At 43.3% G+C, this 18,921-nt stretch overlaps 1 protein-coding gene across 1 annotated transcript in view; it reads right to left on the bottom strand.

The window, feature by feature from the left end:
• Window positions 1-18,921, bottom strand: part of drd3 (dopamine receptor D3) — a 42,227-nt gene that overhangs the window by 9,994 nt on the left and 13,312 nt on the right. Inside the window, exons 3-4 of the mRNA XM_031795260.1 lie at window positions 7,050-7,186; window positions 2,394-2,590 (exon numbers count right to left, since the gene is read on the bottom strand). Coding sequence (XP_031651120.1) covers window positions 2,394-2,590; window positions 7,050-7,186 — 334 coding nt within the window. The remainder of the gene's footprint in view (window positions 1-2,393; window positions 2,591-7,049; window positions 7,187-18,921) is intronic.

The following is an 18,921-nucleotide window of genomic DNA, read 5'->3' as shown; positions in this document are numbered from 1 at the left end:
CGTCCGAATGGACCAGATCGCGCATTTGGATTTGTTTACCAAACGGCCTAGCAAGAGAAGCTATTGGACATAAATGGACATAAATGATGGACATTATTGAACAAAACAAGCATTTATTGTGGAACTGCGATTCCTGGGAGTGCATTCTGATGAAGATCATCAAAGGTAAGTGAACATTTATAATGCTGTTTATGAATAATGTTGACCAACATGGCAGATTTTTCTCTGGCTGGTTTGGGCTCTGAGCGCCGTTCTCAGATGATGCTTTTTCCGTAACGTTTTTTGACACAGCGGTTGCATTAGGGAGAAGTGTATCTATATTTCCATGTCTAAAAATTGTATTTTCATTGACATTTATAAATATTTATGTGAATTCATGTGGCTCTCTGCAATATCACTGCATGTTTTGGAACTACTGAACGTAACACGCCAATATAAAATAAGATTTTTGGATTTAAATATGAACATTACCGAACAAAACATACATATTGTATTGTGTAACATGAAGTCCCATGAGTGTCATCTGATGAAGATCATCAAAGGTTAGTAATTAATTTGATCTCTATTTGTGCTTTTTGTGACTCCTCTCTTTGGCTGGAAAAATGGCTGGGTTTTCTGTGAGTTGGTGATGAACTAACATAATCGTTTGTGGAGCTTTCGCTGTAAAGCATTTTTGAAATCAGACACTTTGGCTGGATTAACGAGAATTGTATCTTTAAAATGGTGCCTAATACTTGTATGTTTGAGAAATTTAATTTATTTTGGTTTGTATTTGGCGCCCTGCAATTTCATTGGCTGTTGAACCCCAGTCCTAGACAGGTTAACAAGGGAAAAAAATGCACTACCATCCTCTTTGCCCAATGAAACAACACACAACCCTCACCAAAGCAAAACAAAAGTTAGTCAACCCTCCCCTATTTTGGACCCCTAACCCCCCCACCCCAGTAAATTTCAAACTGTCCCTAAACACACAGGAGGCAAGACGGAGGGAGGGAGAGAAGGAGGGAGAGAGGATTGGCAGAGAGGAAATATCACACCTGACTCATCCTTCAAAAGGTAAACAAATCTATCTTAGCACCCATTCCCCCATCCATCTATCCATCTGTCAATATAGTAGCTGTTAACTAAACCACGTAGCACAGGGCCCTCGAACACCATAAACCAGATTCCTCAAGTTCTTAACGTCTTTGCCTGCTGTGTTGCAGATAATCTTGCTCTAATCTCTGATTGACTCTATTGAAATTGGATGGGGAGAAAAAAATTGCATTCCATTTATATCAAAATAAAAATAAATCAGGGCAGCATTGAAAGCTTTTCCATATCACATTTTTCTCCAGTTAGCTGGAACTAAATCCTGTTCCAACATTCCCAAACAGCACCGTTAGTTCCCTCATCCCAGATGTCTCCTAGGACGTGATTTGATAACACAAACAACCCATAATGGATATGATCAAACCTGGGCTCAATGACTGGAAATTATCCTGCAACCCGCCGCTCAAATGAAGGGTCTGATCTTATAACCAGTCCCAATGTCACTGATTCAATTCTCTTTATTTGACTTCCCCTCCAGATGGTGTTGCTTGGTATTTACTAAGACATTATGTGGTAACAATTGGCACCCTTTGGAACTAAATACAACATAATGGCTCCTATTTTAATGAATCCCAATTAAACAAAACAGTAATTAGTTTATAATTACCATGTAATTACCATTTATTTGACATTGTGATTTCTAAGCCGGTAAAGAGTGGACTGTAACATAAACTATCCTTCCACCTGCTACCGTCACATTATGGGCATGACCTTACAGTCACCTCTAGTGTGATGGAAATGACCCTGAAACCTGCCTGAACGTGAATGTAATGATCAAAGGAACTCCAACAAGCCCACGGATCCTCAGATCCCACATGATCGTATAACATGAACTGACAAATGAGTAGAACTGAGCCTGTTCGCCCAGCTCTCACATCACAGATACGCTCCTTTCTACACATCATATGGAGCTGGCCACCTAGAGAGCAGCACGGACCTCAGCACAACTCCATGGAGTGGTTATATCATCATCCCTCCTCCTGCAACCACGACAAGCCTAATAGCTGGATGACCTCCTCTCTATATCAGATCTCTCCAAGATATCTGTATGATGGTGGTAAACATTTCCTTATGGTTGTGTCACATGACAGATGCCACTTGTGACATTGGCTATTCATGAGTGAAATGTTGATGTGAGCGTGTAGTGCTTTATCATTCATTTATTTATGTGAGTCCCATTGAGATTGCCATCTCTTCTGTAAGGAAATCCTTACAGACCTATGTGCAGATGTATGAGGGTATGCACTCACTTCAATGTATATTTGCACTATCACTGTGGGACCATTTGGATGTGTTCTCACCACTGAGGGCAGGGCCGAGCCTGGCTGGACCTTTCCACTTCTGGCCTGGCGGAAGGCGATCCTCTTCCTCCTTTTCCGTAGGAAGACATAGATGCGGACGTACACCAGCAGGGTGACAGTGAAGGGCAGGTAGAAGGACACCACCGACGAGTAGATCACAAAGTCAGGGTTGGAGATGGAGCACACCGTCGGGTCGCCTGAGGAAGAAGAAAACAACCGTTCGGAGAACACAACCATGGTCTAATTACTAAACACTTACAGTACGCCCCTGATCCTGATCTGAGCTGAACATCTAGTCCAGTGGTTCCCAAGCTGTGGTTCGGAACCCAAGCTGCCAGGTTTCGGATCCCTCCGGAACATTCATTACTTCCCACTGATTAGTACTCGTATAAGTGTGCCCTTTGGTGTCCATTGGGCTGTACATTACTGTTACAATGTCCGTTGGTGCGTGTGAGTACCTGTGCTGTTTGGTTTGGCTTCCGTGCCATTGTGGATTGCGCAGATGATTACGGGCCTCATCCTGTGTGTTAATCATTGTGCGCGTGTGATATTTATTCGAGGTACTCCTCGCTCTTTTGTTTTGGGTTTCTACCCTGTGTTTTGTTACGTGTTTGTTTGGTCTTCGTCCCCGTGCTGTAATTTGAGTTTAATAAAAACACGATTACGCATTCTTGCGCCTGCCTCCCAAATCTCTTCATACCAGCGTGACATAATAATGGACCATTGAGGAAGACAGCGGGAATGGTCTGTCCGATATTGTTACAATGTCCACTGGTGCATGTAAGTACCTGTGCTGTGTGTTTTGGGCAGATGATGATTACGGATCTCGTACCCTGTGTTAATCATTGTGCACTTGTGTTATTTATTCAAGATCCTCCTCGCTCTTTTGTTTGGGTTTCAACCCTGTGTTTTTGTATAGTGTTTGTTTTGTCTTCGTTGTAACGCTCGTCGTTGCATGAGGAAGGAGTGGACCAAAGCGCAGCGTGGTACGTGTTCATGATAATTTATTTAAACTGAACACTGAGACAAAATAACATAAAATGGAACAAAACAAAACAGTTCTGTCTGGTGCAGAAACACACAACGGGAAAACAACTACCCACAAAACACAGGTGGGAAAAAGCTACCTAAGTATGGTTCCCAATCAGAAACAACAATAGACAGCTGTCCCTGATTGAGAACCATACCCGGCCAAAACAAAGAAATCCAAAAACATAGAAAAAATAACATAGAATGCCCACCCAAATCACACCCGGACCAAATCAAAATAGAGACATAAAAAGCTCTAAGGTCAGGGCGTGACATTCATTCCCGTGCCTTTATACGGCACGCCGTAATTTTGGTACAATAACAAACCCTATGACCCATTCCTGCGTCTGTCTCCCGAATCATTTATACCAGTGTTACAGGGATGGAGAAACGCTTTCAGTGTAAACTTAAACAACTTAAACCAAATAGAAAATATTTAGAAAAGATAATGGACCTACAGTACCAATCAAAAGTTTAGAACACCTACTCATTCAAGGGTTTTCCTTGATTTTTGCTATTTTCTACATTATAGAACAATAGTGAAGACATCAAAACTATAAAATAACACATATGGAATAATGTAGTAAATGATGCTAGTAAATGATGCTCAACCTGTCTTCATCATAAGGGAGGTATCTGAGTCAAAGGTGAACAAGGTGATTAGCTCACTAAAGAACTCTAATGCCAAAGATGTGTTTGGGCTGGACTCTACCTTTCTTAAAAACTACAAAGAGTCACTCATTGGCCCCATTACTAAGGTCACCAACACATCTATTGGTCTCGGGGTGGAAGTCGGCCATAATAACGGCCATCTTTAAATCAGGTGACCCTGTTGACGTGAGTAACTACAGTCCCATTAGTATACTACCTGTCAAGGGTTGTTGAAAAGTGTGTAGCAGAACAACTGATTGCCCACCTCAACAACAGCCCCTTCACATTACACTCCATGCAGTTTGGCTTCAGAGCGAAACACTCCACAGAAACGGCCAACTGCTTTCTTCTGGAAAATGTGAAGTCCAAGATGGACAAAGGGGGCATTGATGGGGCTGTGTTTCTGGACCTAAGGAAGGCTTTTGATACTGTTAACCATGAGATTCTCATCAAAAGTTCAACTTTTCCCCTGATGCCTTGAGATGGATGAAATCATACCTTGAAGGCAGAACTCAGTGTGTCAGAGTAAGCAATGAGCTGTCGCCCACTCTTAGTTATGATGTGGGCGTTCCCCAGGGGTCAATACTGGGGCCCCTCCTGTTCAGCCTGTACATTAATGATCTGCCTTCTGTCTGTACTGTGTCTGAAGTTCAAATGTATGCAGATGATACAGTAATGTATGTGCATGGAAAGAGCAAACAACAAGCTGCACAAGAACTCACTACTGTAATGGTCCAGGTTACAAAGTGGCTCAGTGACTCGTGTTTGCATCTCAATGTGAAAAAAACTGTTTGCATGTTCTTCACAAAGAGGGCAACAGATGCTACTGAGCCAGATGTATATGTGTCAGGGGAGAAGCTCCAGGTGGTATCTAATTTTAATTACCTTGGCATCATACTTGATTCCAACCTCTCTTTTAAAAAGCATGTGCAAAAGGTCATTCAAATAACCAATTTCAACCTCGCTAATTTCCGATTTATACGAAATTGTTTGACTACAGAGGTAGCAAAACTGTACTTCAAATCTATGATACTGCTTGACTAGTTGGGCCCAAGCTTGCTGTACAACATTAAGACCTATACAGTCTGTCTACAAACAGGCTCTCAAAGTGCTTGATAGGAAGCCCAATAGCCATCATCACTGTTACATCCTCAGAAAGCATGAGCTCCTGAGTTGGGAAAATCTTGTGCAATACACCGATGTCTTGTATTCAAGATCCTAAATGGCCTGGCTCCCCCTCCACTCAGTATTTTTGTTAAACAGAAAACCCAAACATATGGCAGCAGATCCACAAGGTCTGCCATGAGAGGTGACTGTATAGTTTCCTTAAAGAAAAGCACCTTTTCTTGCTGTTTTTGTCTTGCTGTCTTTTTGTTCTATGTTGCTCTGTCTGTATGCTACGTCTTGCTTGTCCTATGTTGCTCTGTCTGTATGCTATGTCTTGCTTGTCCTATGTTGCTATTGTCTATATTGTAATTGTTTTTAATAACCTGCCCAGGGACTATGGTTGAAAATTAGCCGGCTGGCTAAAACCGGCACTTTTACTGAAACGTTGATTAATGTGCACTGTCCCTGTAAAAATAAAATAAACTCAAACTCAAACTCAAAGAACCAAAGCTGTCATCAAGGCAAAGAGTGGCTACTTTGAAGAATCTCAAATATAAAATATATTTTGATTTGTTTAACACTTTTTTGGTTACTACATGATTACATGTGTTATTTAATCATTTTGATGTCTTCACTATTCATCTACAATGTAAAAAGTAGTAAAAATAAAGAAAAACCCTTGAATGAGTAGGTGTGTCCAAACTTTTGAATGGTACTGTATATGAAGCAACTTTTTATAGAGGGGAGAGTTGAGATAGTATAGGATTTTCCTTTCTATTTTGTGTATATGGACATGAAGTTTATGTCAATCAATGCCAGGGGGATACGAAACCGGTTGAAGAGGAAATCTTTTTTTTTTAAGGACTGCAACGCAGATCTTATATTCGTTCAAGAAACACATTCATGCAAAGAGCGTGAACGTGAAGTTCAATTATTTTGTTTAAATTATACCTAAAAAAAATACGAAATTTAGATTAATAAAAATCAGCGGGGCAGTGACATTTTTGTCCTCGGGACTAATCATGCTGCTGGGGTTGCAATTTTAGCACACAATTTCAAAGGGACATTTTTGTTTACTCACATGGACACCAATGGACATTGGCTAGTAGCGGTCATCAACCACATGGACAGATTTGTGTTGTGTAATGTGTATGGATCCTGTTCTAGTCCTCCAAATCACTTATCACAAATCACTCTGAGAAAATATCCATCCAGTCAGATTATAGTTTGTGGGGATTTTAATATGGTTTATTATAATGATACTGATAGATTACCCCATAGACCTAACATTGGTGTGAACAAATTGGTGAATTTCTGACAAAGCCTGGACTTCATTGACATATGGAGAGAAACAACACACACTGAGTAAAAGAGGTCATTCACTACAATCAAGAACTTACTCACTGGCTAGGGAGGCAGTTTTCCAAGGGTATAGGGGCTCACTGGCTAGCGAGGCAGTTTTCCAAGGGTATAGGGGCTCACTGGCTAGGGAGGCAGTTTTCCAAGGGTATAGGGGCTCACTGGCTAGCGAGGCAGTTTTCCAAGGGTATAGGGGCTCACTGGCTAGGGAGGCAGTTTTCCAAGGGTATAGGGGCTCACTGGCTAGGGAGGCAGTTTTCCAAGGGTATAGGGGCTCACTGGCTAGGGAGGCAGTTTTCCAAGGGTATAGGGGCTCACTGGCTAGGGAGGCAGTTTTCCAAGGGTATAGGGGCTCACTGGCTAGGGAGGCAGTTTTCCAAGGGTATAGGGGCTCACTGGCTAGGGAGGCAGTTTTCCAAGGGTATAGGGGCTCACTGGATAGTGGTTCATTTCAAACTGTGTTGGCGCGAGGGGGTGTGGGTGTGTCTCACCTGTACTCACGTGTCTCACCTGATGTGTTAAATCCGAACAGCAGGGGGCAGGATACAGCAAAGGCCAGGATCCACACTGTCGCGATCATGACCGAAACCCGCTTCCTGGAGCTGTGTGTGGTGTTGTAGAGGACAGGCATCACCACCGCTGTGTACCTGGAGATGGATCACACAGACAAACGGGTTATACTAACTAACCCTAACCGTTTCCCTGGAAATGCATCAGTCAGGTTATATCTGTGATCTGTGACAAGATCTCTCACTCTGAGAGAGAAAGTTTGTGTTTGAGAAAGAGACAGAGAGAGATAGAAAGAGACAGATGGGGAGAGAGAGAGAGAGAATTTGTAAAAGGGAGAGGTCAATTAAGTTAGAAAAATTAGAAGTTAACAGAAAGAGAAAGAAGCAAATGAAATTCCAATGAGCATGATATCAAGTTCCACAATGGAACAGCAAATGAAGCGCTTCTATATTGAAATTGTTTCACAATTACTCAATTTGGCTATTCAGCAATAAGGCCTGGAAAGCTTTGATAGAACTCATAAACTTTGTGTTGTATGCCAAGAATGCATAATGGCTGGTGGCATTGTCATGCTGGAGGGTCATGTCAGGATGAGCCTGCAGGAAGGGTACCACATGAGGGACAGCGTTGAGCGTTGAGATTGCCTGCAATGACTTCAGAACATGGCTGACCACTTCAGAACACTTCGGATCACTTCAGAGCACGGCAGATCTCTTCAGAACACTTCAGATCACTTCAGAACACTTCGGATCATTTCAGAACACTTCAGATCACTTCGGGTCACTTCGGATCACTTCAGATCACTTCAGATCACTTCAGCGTTGACCTCAGAAAATGTGAAACGTAATGAAAAAAATGTGGGTGTTTCTCATGAGCCAAACCGTATGAGTCAGTCCGACCTCTGGACCTGCATCATCACATTATCAATCACTTTCTATCTAGATATATTTATCCTAATATATTCTATTACAGTTTTTTGCGATTGCTTACACACTTGTTGCGGAATTTGGCTCATTGTGTCAAAACTCTACACACAAGCCAAATAAGACACAACACTTGGAGATAAACATTTTATTTCTATGTCAAAATGAAACTGCAATCAAAACCTAACAATCCTTTTTCAAAATGGCATTTTTGCAACAAAATGATACATACATGCACCATTTACAGCTTTTTACAATCACTCTGGCACTAATTTCGGGAACCTTGATGTCATTTTACAAAACTCTAGACACAACTCTAGACACAAAACTCACAACCAATGATTGGTACCCCAGGTAATCTTAGGTTTTATTATATACAGTCGGGAGGAACTATTGGATATAAGAGCAACGTCAACTCACCATCATTACGACCATGAATACGACTTTCCCAAAGCGGATCCTCTGTTTTGCCTAACACGCAGGGCAATGAATCGGATCCCAGCCGGCGAACCAAAACAACGACGCTGTAAAAGAGGCAGACGAAGCGGTCTTCTGGTAAGGCTCCCGAGACGGGCACATCACGCACCGCTCCCTAGCATACTACTCGCCAACGTCCAGTCTCTTGACAACAAGGTAGATGAAATCCGAGCAAGGGTAGCATTCCAGAGAGACATAAGAGACTGTAACGTTCTTTGCTTCACGGAATACGAGAATGCTGGATTTTTGTTTTAGATTCCGTCTCTCACAGTTGAAGTGTACCTATGATAAAAATGACAGACCTCTACATGCTTTGTAAGTAGGAAAACCTGCAAAATCGGCAGTGTATCAAATACTTGTTCTCCCCACTGTATATGATAGGCACCCTCATGAACAAGCCACCCTTCTCCAGGCCATGGATGATGCATGCAATGACATCACGGCAGACCAGTGCCAGGCCTGGATTCGCCATGCCCGAAGATTCTTCCCAAGATGTTTGGCTAATGAAAACATCCATTGTGATGTGAATGAAAACCTACGGCCAAATCCACAAGACAGGGTTGATGGAAATATAGAAGTACACTAATCAATCCTTTGTTTTGCTTTTTACAGTAAGCCAGGTGAGGAACACTGCAGTTGATGTTTTACTGTAGTTTTTTTCTTTTTTTGTAGCTAATTATTTTTGCTTTGATTCAAAGAAACCTATGAGTGATTATTTTGTATTTCATCAATACATTTCAGATTTTGTTAAATGATTCCACTGTGTCTGTAGTATTCTCTTTACTAGTCCTTTTACAGTGATGTATTTACAGGTAGTACCACAATGAAACATATATCACATATTTTGCGGCAGGGTAGCCTAGTGGTTAGAGCGTTGGACTAGTAACCGGAAGGTTGCAAGTTCAAACCCCCGAGCTGACAAGGTACAAATCTGTCGTTCTGCCCCTGAACAGGCAGTTAACCCACTGTTCCTAGGCCGTCATTGTAAATAAGAATTTGTTCTTAACTGACTTGCCTAGTTAAAAAAAAAAAAAGGATTGAACGAACAACTACACAGTGAAACTATGGTATTTCATGATAAATTTGTTATTTGAACCAATGATCCTGCAAGTGCAAGGATTGTTTAAAGATATGAATGCACACTGAAATGTTTTGAACATTGGACAGCCTGTGTTACAAGTGATGACTGTTTTGAGTTTTGTGTCTAGAGTTTTGAAAAATGATCACAAGGTTCTGAAATTAGTGCCAAAGGGATTGTAAAAAACTGTAAATGACTCTTTCAAAGCAGCAACAACACATTGATGTACTCCATACAAAACACTGCTGTCTTTAGTACTTTGTATACCTTTTGAATGTTCTCATACAGGCTGCTGTGAAAGATTGTCCAGTACAGTACATCTACTCACATTTCAATGAACACAAAAGTAGAAAGGCTTCAGAAAAAAATATATACAGCTTATTTTTTTTGCCATTGCAGGTTATTACAACAACAAAACAACTTTAAAAAGTAGAATTACAGTACAGTAATCAATACAATATCTCGCTCTCACTGCCTCCATGTTTGGAAAGTTCTCACAAAAGAGGTGATCTTACCGGAGGTCTATTTGCAGTGCTGAGGCTCAGACTAATTGGTGTTCAATTACTGTATAAATGTTTTCATGTGTGTGTGTGGGTGTTGCCAATTTCAGGTATGTTTCGTATTTTGAATAGAAGTGTTTTCCAATGATTGCGAGAGATTTCATTCTTGATCGAAGTGTCTAATGTAAGAAGCAGTATGTAGTGTTTTGCAAGTGTTTTGCAGAATTGTAAACTAAGTGCAAACAAAGTGCAAAGTGTGTTGCAGAACTGCAAAAAATGTGGAAAGCATAAAATGTGTTTGTACTTTTGGTGCCTTTGTTTAAGGCATGGTTACAAAAGTTAAGGGTTTGATGCTTTTGTCTAAGCATTCACCTTCAGTGTGTAAGCAATCGGCAAAAACTGTAACAAACAGCATAAACTATAGGACATCATGGATGTACTTAATTTACTGCAAATGTAGCGTAATACCACTGCATTTATGTGTTTTGGGTCCCGCTTTCAATAACATTCAGCTTATAAAGGCTTCATAGATCCTTCATAATGCCTTCATAAGTACTACATAAATGTATTACAAAGCATCTATAACCATATGTCATGCTTTATAAAGTGTTCATTAATGTGGCATAACTGTGTGTCATAATCACCAATGTCAAATGTGACATACCCACTATGTTGAATATGATATAGACGTGCTTCGTGATAAGAGTCACTGACCCAAAGCCACAAGAGGGTGGAACATATTTCAAACGTTGCTTGTTAGGGGGAGTTAGTTGGAGAAACGTTCTAATGGTTTAGTGAAGTCACGTTATTCACATTACCCCTAATCGTTTTTCTGTTGTGCTATCTGGAATCCTTGGTACGTCCCTTCCCGAAACCCTAACCTTAACCTTAGGGTTAGGGTTTAGGGGAGCCACCTCCAGCACCCAATATCACAGGAAGGCCAAAAAGATCATTAAGGACATCAACCACCCGAGCCGGGGCCTGTTCACCCTGCTATCATCCAGAAGGCGAGGTCAGTACAGGGGCATCAAAGCTGGGACCGAGAGACTGAAAAACAGCTTCTATCTCAAGGCCATCAGACTGTTAAATAGCCATCACTAGCTGCCTTCCACCTGGTTACACAAGCCTGCACCTTAGAAGCTGCTGCCCTATATACATTGACATGGAATCACTGGCCACTTTAATAATGTTTAAATACTGTTTACATACTGCTTTTCTCATCTCATATGTACTGTATATACTGTGTCATATTCTACTGTATTTAGGCAATGCATCTCAAACACTGCTCAATGTAATATTTATATATTTCATAATTTTAGATGTATGTATTGTTGTGAATAATGTTTAGATACTACTGCACTGTTAGATACTGCTGCACTGTTGGAGCTAGGAACACAAGCATTTCGCTACACCCGCAATAACATCTGCTAAATATGTGTATGTGACCATTCAAATGTGATTTGATTTAACCCCTGCCCTTACCCTAACCTCGACCATAATCATAACTCTTACCTAATCATAACCTTAATCTCCCAAAACACCTTCCCCAATGAGTCTTGGCAATAAAGAGATTGTGTTTGTAACTCTCACTGGGATAGTATTCCACACAAGCGCATCGACCACAGATTTTAAGGATGTAGTCTTTCTTCTTCTTGGTGGAGCATTTAGCTTGCTAGCTATGTCCTTTGCTAATTAGCTATCTGGAAGGTAGGACCTGTTGTTCGCTTGCTAGCTATGTCCTTTGCTAATTAGCTAGCTGGAAGGTAGGAGCTGTTGTCTTTTTCTCCCTTGAGGCTAAGGGGAATGGTTTCCACTAGATAGCGCAGCCACAAATTCAAAATGGTCTATATCATAAAAATGTATTGCTGTTAATTTAAGGTTAGGGTTAGGCATAATGTTATCATTGTGGTTAAGGTTGGGGTTAAGGTTAAGGTCAGGTTAAAATAACATTTTAAGAAGATAAATTGTGGAAATGGGTGGGGTTTAGCCATAATTATGACTTTGCGGCTGTGTTAACTCTTCCCCTGTAAATATTCCCCAGGTAGTTGTTGTAAATGAGAATGTGTTATCAGTCAATTTACCTGGTAAAAAAAGGGTAAAAAAAATCTAAACATTTACTAGTGAGGACAAGGGGAAATAGTTTTTGCTAGCAAAGGACATAGTCTGATGACAAATACTCAGTCAGGTCACTCCCATATAATTCTATGGTCACTCCCACTAAGGCCAACTTTAAATGGATACACTTACCTTGATGAAAGACCCCAACCTAAAGAAAGTGTCTTTATTTACATGTTCCTCAGTACACAAACACAACAATATAACGAGCCATACAGTGGGGTGCTGGGCATAACGAGCCATACAGTGGGGCGCTGGACACAGTCAGGTCTCTGATACAACAATATAACAAGCCATACAGTGGGGTGCTGGGCATAACGAGCCATACAGTGGGGCGCTGGACACAGTCAGGTCTCTGATACAACAATATAACAAGCCATACAGTGGGGTGCTGGTCCCAGTCAGGTCTCTGATACAACAATATAACGAGCCATACAGTGGGGTGCTGGGCATAACGAGCCATACAGTGGGGTGCTGGGCATAACGAGCCATACAGTGGGGCGCTGGACACAGTCAGGTCTCTGATACAACAATATAACAAGCCATACAGTGGGGCGCTGGGCCCAGTCAGGTCTCTGATACAACAATATAACAAGCCATACAGTGGGGCGCTGGGCCCAGTCAGGTCTCTGATACAAAAATATAACAAGCCATACCGTGGGTGCTGGGCCCAGTCAGGTCTCTGATACAACAATATAACAAGCCATACCGTGGGTGCTGGGCCCAGTCAGGTCTCTGATACAACAATATAACAAGCCATACCGTGGGGTGCTGGGCCCAGTCAGGTCTCTGATACAACAATATAACAAGCCATACAGTGGGGTGCTGGACCCAGTCAGATCTTTGACACATTCAACCAAGTCCCCCACTGAAAGATCAGCCACAAAATGTTGGCACCATTGTAACAGGTTGTAATCAAGCCCTGGTCTCCAGCATGGAAACAGAAGAGGAATACCTGCTGGGGTAGTCTCAGTTACTGTAGGACTACTCCAAATCATATTGGCTCTGAGACACACACATACACACAAACACAAGCTTTGCAGGTCCATCAACCTATCTAAACACCTCTCACACCCCAGTAACCTGTGGATCATGAGAGAACCTTCATAAATCAGCAGAACGTTTATAACCTATTTATTGACACTTTATGTATTATCCTGTAATACTCATAACTAGGGCTGTTGTGGTGACCGTATTACCGCCACACCCGCGGTCACGAGTCATGAAGGCAGTTAATTTCCATGTGACCGTTCAGTCACATAATTAGGCTTCTCCAAGCTCTGATGCTGCTGCTGGTCATTAGTAGCCTACCAAACTTTCTAACTGCCTGGTACTCAGCACTCTATTGTCCCTCTAATCACTCTGACATCAATGCAAAGGTAATCGAAAATCTGATCAAGCACTTCATGAGAGCCCATGAGCTAATGTTGCACAACGTTTCTATAGGCTATGCAACAGCGCGAGAAAACAGAGTGATGGCCCCTACTAAAAATAGGAGGATCCCATCATATAGGCCTACTATATTCATTTCTCAACTTTCCTAATATTAAACACATTGTTTATATTTACAACAGGAGTATAGACTACCTGGCTGGCATGAAAATGAACCATGGGAAAAGCTTCCTCCATTTGCTATTTAAGTGCATAGATGACATGTGTTTTTTCCCGCTGCCCCTATTTTGATACAGGTGCATGATAATGGTCCATATTAAATCAAAACAAATTTCACACATATACTGTATTATTTAGTATATGTAAAGACAAGATTAAATCAAGAACAGTCTGATGGGTGACAATATTAGCCTATCACGTGTGAATTATATATTATCAGCTGTGAATGATGCCCAGCATAAGAAACAATTCCTTTTTTTGCGACTTTTTCTAATCATAGTTGCACGCCTCATGTAGCCTAGCCCATAGGCCTATATGTTTTAATAAGGTTTGTATCACAACTAAAGTGGCCAAATAACATCTCAAAATTAAGCACTTAACTGGCATACATAAGCAGCGCCTAAATTTCAAATTTGGGGAAAACAATTTTCATCATACAAATGCACCTTTATAATAAAAATATTCCATGCATAATTGCATTTGTGATCACTTTGGAATATTTATTTCTCGCACAGAATAGAATAGGTTGACTTTTGTACTATGGGGGATAGTAGATTGACATAGGCTAGTGCTTTTGCTGTTCGTTAGGTCTACTCATCATGTTGGCTGATGAACAGGAAATGTGGACAGTTCTTCCAATATCTTCAATATGCATCTCAGAATTGGATAAGGACAAGCGCAGTTGCGTCCCCGATGTCTGTCTTCACTCGTAGCCTGTGAGAAACACCCGATCACTGACGGAGAGCCATGTGAGTGAGAGGTACTGGAGCGCATGGAGAAGGGCACAATGGCCACTGGCTGCAAAAGGCATGTTTTTTTAGGGTGCATTATGGCCACACAAGGGGATGCCGCCGTGAAATTCTAGACATTATCAAGTGCTTGTCAAATTGTGAATGAGTGAAGGATATAGTGTGTACAGCCTGCACAAAGAAAACATGTCTTTCAAGCAACTTTTTTCAAATCATCATTAGAGTCGCATCAAATCAAATCAATCAAATCAAATCAAATGTATTTGTCACATACACGTGGTTAGCAGATGTTAATGCGAGTGTAGCGAAATGCTTGTGCTTCTAGTTCCGACAATGCAGTAATAACCAACGAGTAATCTAACCTAACAATTCCAAAACTACCACCTTATACACACAAGTGTAAAGGGATAAAGAATATGTACATAAAGATATGAATGAGTGATAGTACAGAACGGCATAGGCAAGATGCAGTAGATGGTATCGAGTACAGTATATACATATGAGATGAGTAATGTCGGGTATGTAAACAAAGTGGCATAGTTTAAAGTGGCTAGTGATACATTTATTACATAAAGATGCAGTAGATTATATAGAGTACATGGCATTGTTTAAAGTGGCTAGTGATATATTTTACATCAATTTCCATCAATTCCCATTATTAAAGTGGCTGGAGTTGAGTCAGTGTGTTGGCTGCAGCCACTCAATGTTAGTGGTGGCTGTTTAACAGTCTGATGGCCTTGAGATAGAAGCTGTTTTTCAGTCTCTCGGTCCCTGCTTTGATGCACCTGTACTGACCTCGCCTTCTGGATGGGGTGAACAGGCAGTGGCTCGGGTGGTTGTTGATCTTTATGGCCTTCCTGTGACATCGGGTGGTGTAGGTGTCCTGGAGGGCAGGTAGTTTGCCCCCGGTGATGCGTTGTGCAGACCTCACTACCCTCTGGAGAGCCTTACGGTTGTGGGCGGAGCAGTTGTCGTACCAGGCAGTGATACAGCCCGACAGGATGCTCTCGATTGTGCATCTATAGAATTTTGTGAGTGCTTTTGGTGACAAGCCAAATTTCTTCAGCCTCCTGAGGTTGAAGAGGCACTGCTGCGCCTTCTTCACGATGCTGTCTGTGTGGGTGGACCAATTCAGTTTGTCTATAATGTGTATGCCGAGGAACTTAAAACTTACTACCCTCTCCACTACTGTCCCATCGATGTGGATAGGGGGGTGCTCCCTCTGCTGTTTCCTGAAGTCCACAATCATCTCCTTAGTTTTGTTGACGTTGAGTGTGAGGTTATTTTCCTGAAACCACACTCCGAGGGCCCTCACCTCCTCCCTGTAGGCCGTCTCGTCGTTTTTGGTAATCAAGCCTACCACTGTAGTGTCGTCCGTAACAATGTATTACACATCAAAACATTAGCCCAACATTTGTAGAACAACTAAAGTTATATTAATAACTCTAAATGAAGCATATAGGAGTACCTATTTCTTTGTTAACCGTGCAACACAGAATAGCTGCATGTTCGCACTCCAAATTGTTGTCACACCTTGGTCTCAGTATTTTGTGTTTTCTTTAATTATTTGGTCAGGCCAGGGTGTGACATGGGTTATTGTGGTGTGTTTTTGTCTTAGGGGTTTTGTGGGGTGTCTACGTAGTCTATGGCTGCCTGAGGCGGTTCTCAATCAGAGTCAGGTGATTATCGTTGTCTCTGATTGGGAACCATATTTAGGCAGCCATATTCTGTGAGTGTTTTCGTGGGTGATTGTTCCTGTCTTTGTGTTTGCACCAGATAGGGCTGTTTCGGTTTTCATTATTTCATTTAGTTAGTTTTGTAGTTTCTGTATGTATAGGTTTTCCTTCATTAAAATATATCATGAATCATCATCACGCTGCATTTTGGTCCGATCCTTGTTCTACCTCTTCATCAGAGGAGGAGATAGAAGAGAGCCGTTACAATTGTTTGGAGAAAATATCATTTATATTTTATTCAGCTTTGCTCAATTTTATTCTTCATATTATAAAATAATGCCCTGGAATTCTAAGCACATCTTGTCTGCTAAATGAACTAGTGTAGCCCACAGCCATATGGCATAGCAAGATCAGGATCTAACATAATGATAACTCTGAGTATGCTATTCTTTTCTTCTGAAATAGACTACATTTTCTCCATATCATTCTTCTTTAGACCTGTCTAAAATAAATAATGGATTTATTGTGAAAGTGTAGGCTATACTACATTGATTTATTATACTTTTTAAAATGTAGATGTTCAGTATTAGCTTGTAGTCTATGTGTGGAAGCCAGGAGATGCTAAATGTGTTTATGTTAATTAATGGTAAATTACCGTGAGACTGACAGTTATTTGCTTGATGATCACCGGCTGATGGAAATATGTGACCGCCACAGCCCTAATCATAACACATCTAGAAAGACTCTACATTGCATGACGATGTACTTGCTTTAAAGTCAGACCGCTCTGATAACTTATAACGCATTCATAAATGCCTTATATCATATGACGCTGTACGTAATATAAATTCAGACCTTCATTCATTCATAACACATACATAAAGGCTAAATGTGAAGTATCACTAACAGCTAAAACAAATGAACATTAAAGACAAGTGTAACGGCTTTCTTGTGGTGAAGTAGAGGCGGACCAAAACGCAGCGTGGTGATGATTCATGTTTGTTTAATAAAGGAAAACTAACCAGATCACACCCTGACCAACCAAAACATAGAAACATACAAAGCAAACTATGGTCAGGGTGTGACAGTACCCCCCCCCCCCACCCAAGGGGCGGACTCCGGCCGCAAAACCTGAACCTATAGGGGAGGGTCTGGGTGGGCATCTGTCCACGGTGGCGGCTCTGGTGCTGGACGTGGCCCCCACTTCACCATAGTCTTAGTCCCCCACCTTGTCCGCTTCCGGGGCCTCCTAGCCACGGCGACCCTACTTAATGACCCCACTGGACAGAGGGGCAGCTCGGGACAGAGGGGCGGAAGCTCCGGACAGAGGGGCGGAAGCTCGGGACAGAGGGGAGGAAGCTCGGGACAGAATTTCGGGGCTGAGGGGCTCTGGCGCCTCTGGGCTGAGGGGATCTGGCGGCCCCTGGCTGACTGGCGGCCCCTGGCTGACTGGCGGCACTGGCGGCCCCTGGCAGACTGGCGGCACTGGCGGCGCTGGGCAGTCGGGTGGCTCAGGCGGTGCTGGGCAGACGGGCGACAGACGGGTGGCTCAGGCGGCGCTGGGCAGACGGGTGGCTCAGACGGCGCTGGGCAGACGGGAAGCTCAGATGGCGCTGGGCAGACGGGAAGCTCCGGCAACGCTGGAGAGGAAGGCTCTGGCAGCGCTGGACTGAGTAGCTCTCGTAGCGCTGAACAGGCGGGAGACTCCGGCAGCGCTGGAGAGGGAGACTCCGGCAGCGCTGGAGAGGAGGGAGACTCCGGCAGCGCTGGACAGGCGAGGCGCACTGTAGGCCTGATGCGTGGTGCTGGCACTGGTGGTACTGGGCCGAAGACACGCACAGGAAGCCTGGTGCGGGGAGCTGCTACCGGAGGGCTGGGGTGTGGAGGTGGTACTGGATAGACCGGACCGTGCAGGCGCACTGGAGCTCTTGAGCACCGAGCCTGCCCAACCTTACCCGGTTGAATGGTCCCGGTCGCCCTGCCGGTGCGGCGAGGTGGAATAGCCCGCACTGGGCTATGCAGGCGAACCGGGGACACCGTGCGCAAGGCTGGTGCCATGTAAGCCGGCCCAAGGAGACGCACTGGGGACCAGATGCGTAGAGCCGGCTTCATGGCACTTGGCTCGACGCTCACTCTAGCCCGGCCGATACGCGGAGCTGGAATGTACCGCACCAGGCTATGCACCCGCACTGGGGACACCGTGCGCTCCAAAGCATAACACGGTGCCTGCCCGGTCTCACTAGCCCCCCGGTAAGCACAGGAAGTTGGCGCAGGTCTCCTACCTGGCTTCGCCACACTTTCTGTATGCCCCCCGCCCCAATACATTTTTGGGGCTGACTCTCGGGCTTCCATCCACGCTGTCGTGCTGCCTCCTCATACCAGCGCCTCTCTGCCTTCTTCGCCTCCAGCTCTTCTTTGGGGCGGAGATATTCTCCAGGCTGTGCCCAGGGTCCTTTTCCTTCCAATTCTTCCTCCCATGGACATTCTTCCTCGCGCTGCTCCTGCTGCCGCTTTTCCTGCCGCACCTTGGGACGGCGACACTCCCCTGGTTTTGCCCAGGGTCCTCTCCCATCGAGGATTTCCTCCCAAGTCCAGAAGTTTTTAATCGCACTGCTCCTGCTGCTGCCCGTTACCACGCCGCTTGGTCCTGTTGTGGTGGGTGATTCTGTAACGGCTTTCTTGTGGTGAAGTAGAGGCGGACCAAAACGCAGCGTGGTGATGATTCATGTTTGTTTAATAAAGG

This window comes from Oncorhynchus kisutch, linkage group LG18 (genome assembly GCF_002021735.2).
Source record: "Oncorhynchus kisutch isolate 150728-3 linkage group LG18, Okis_V2, whole genome shotgun sequence".
Classification (NCBI taxonomy): Eukaryota; Metazoa; Chordata; class Actinopteri; order Salmoniformes; family Salmonidae; genus Oncorhynchus; species Oncorhynchus kisutch.
Note: the sequence above shows the minus strand (reverse complement) of the source record. Positions and strands in the feature narration are given on the sequence as shown.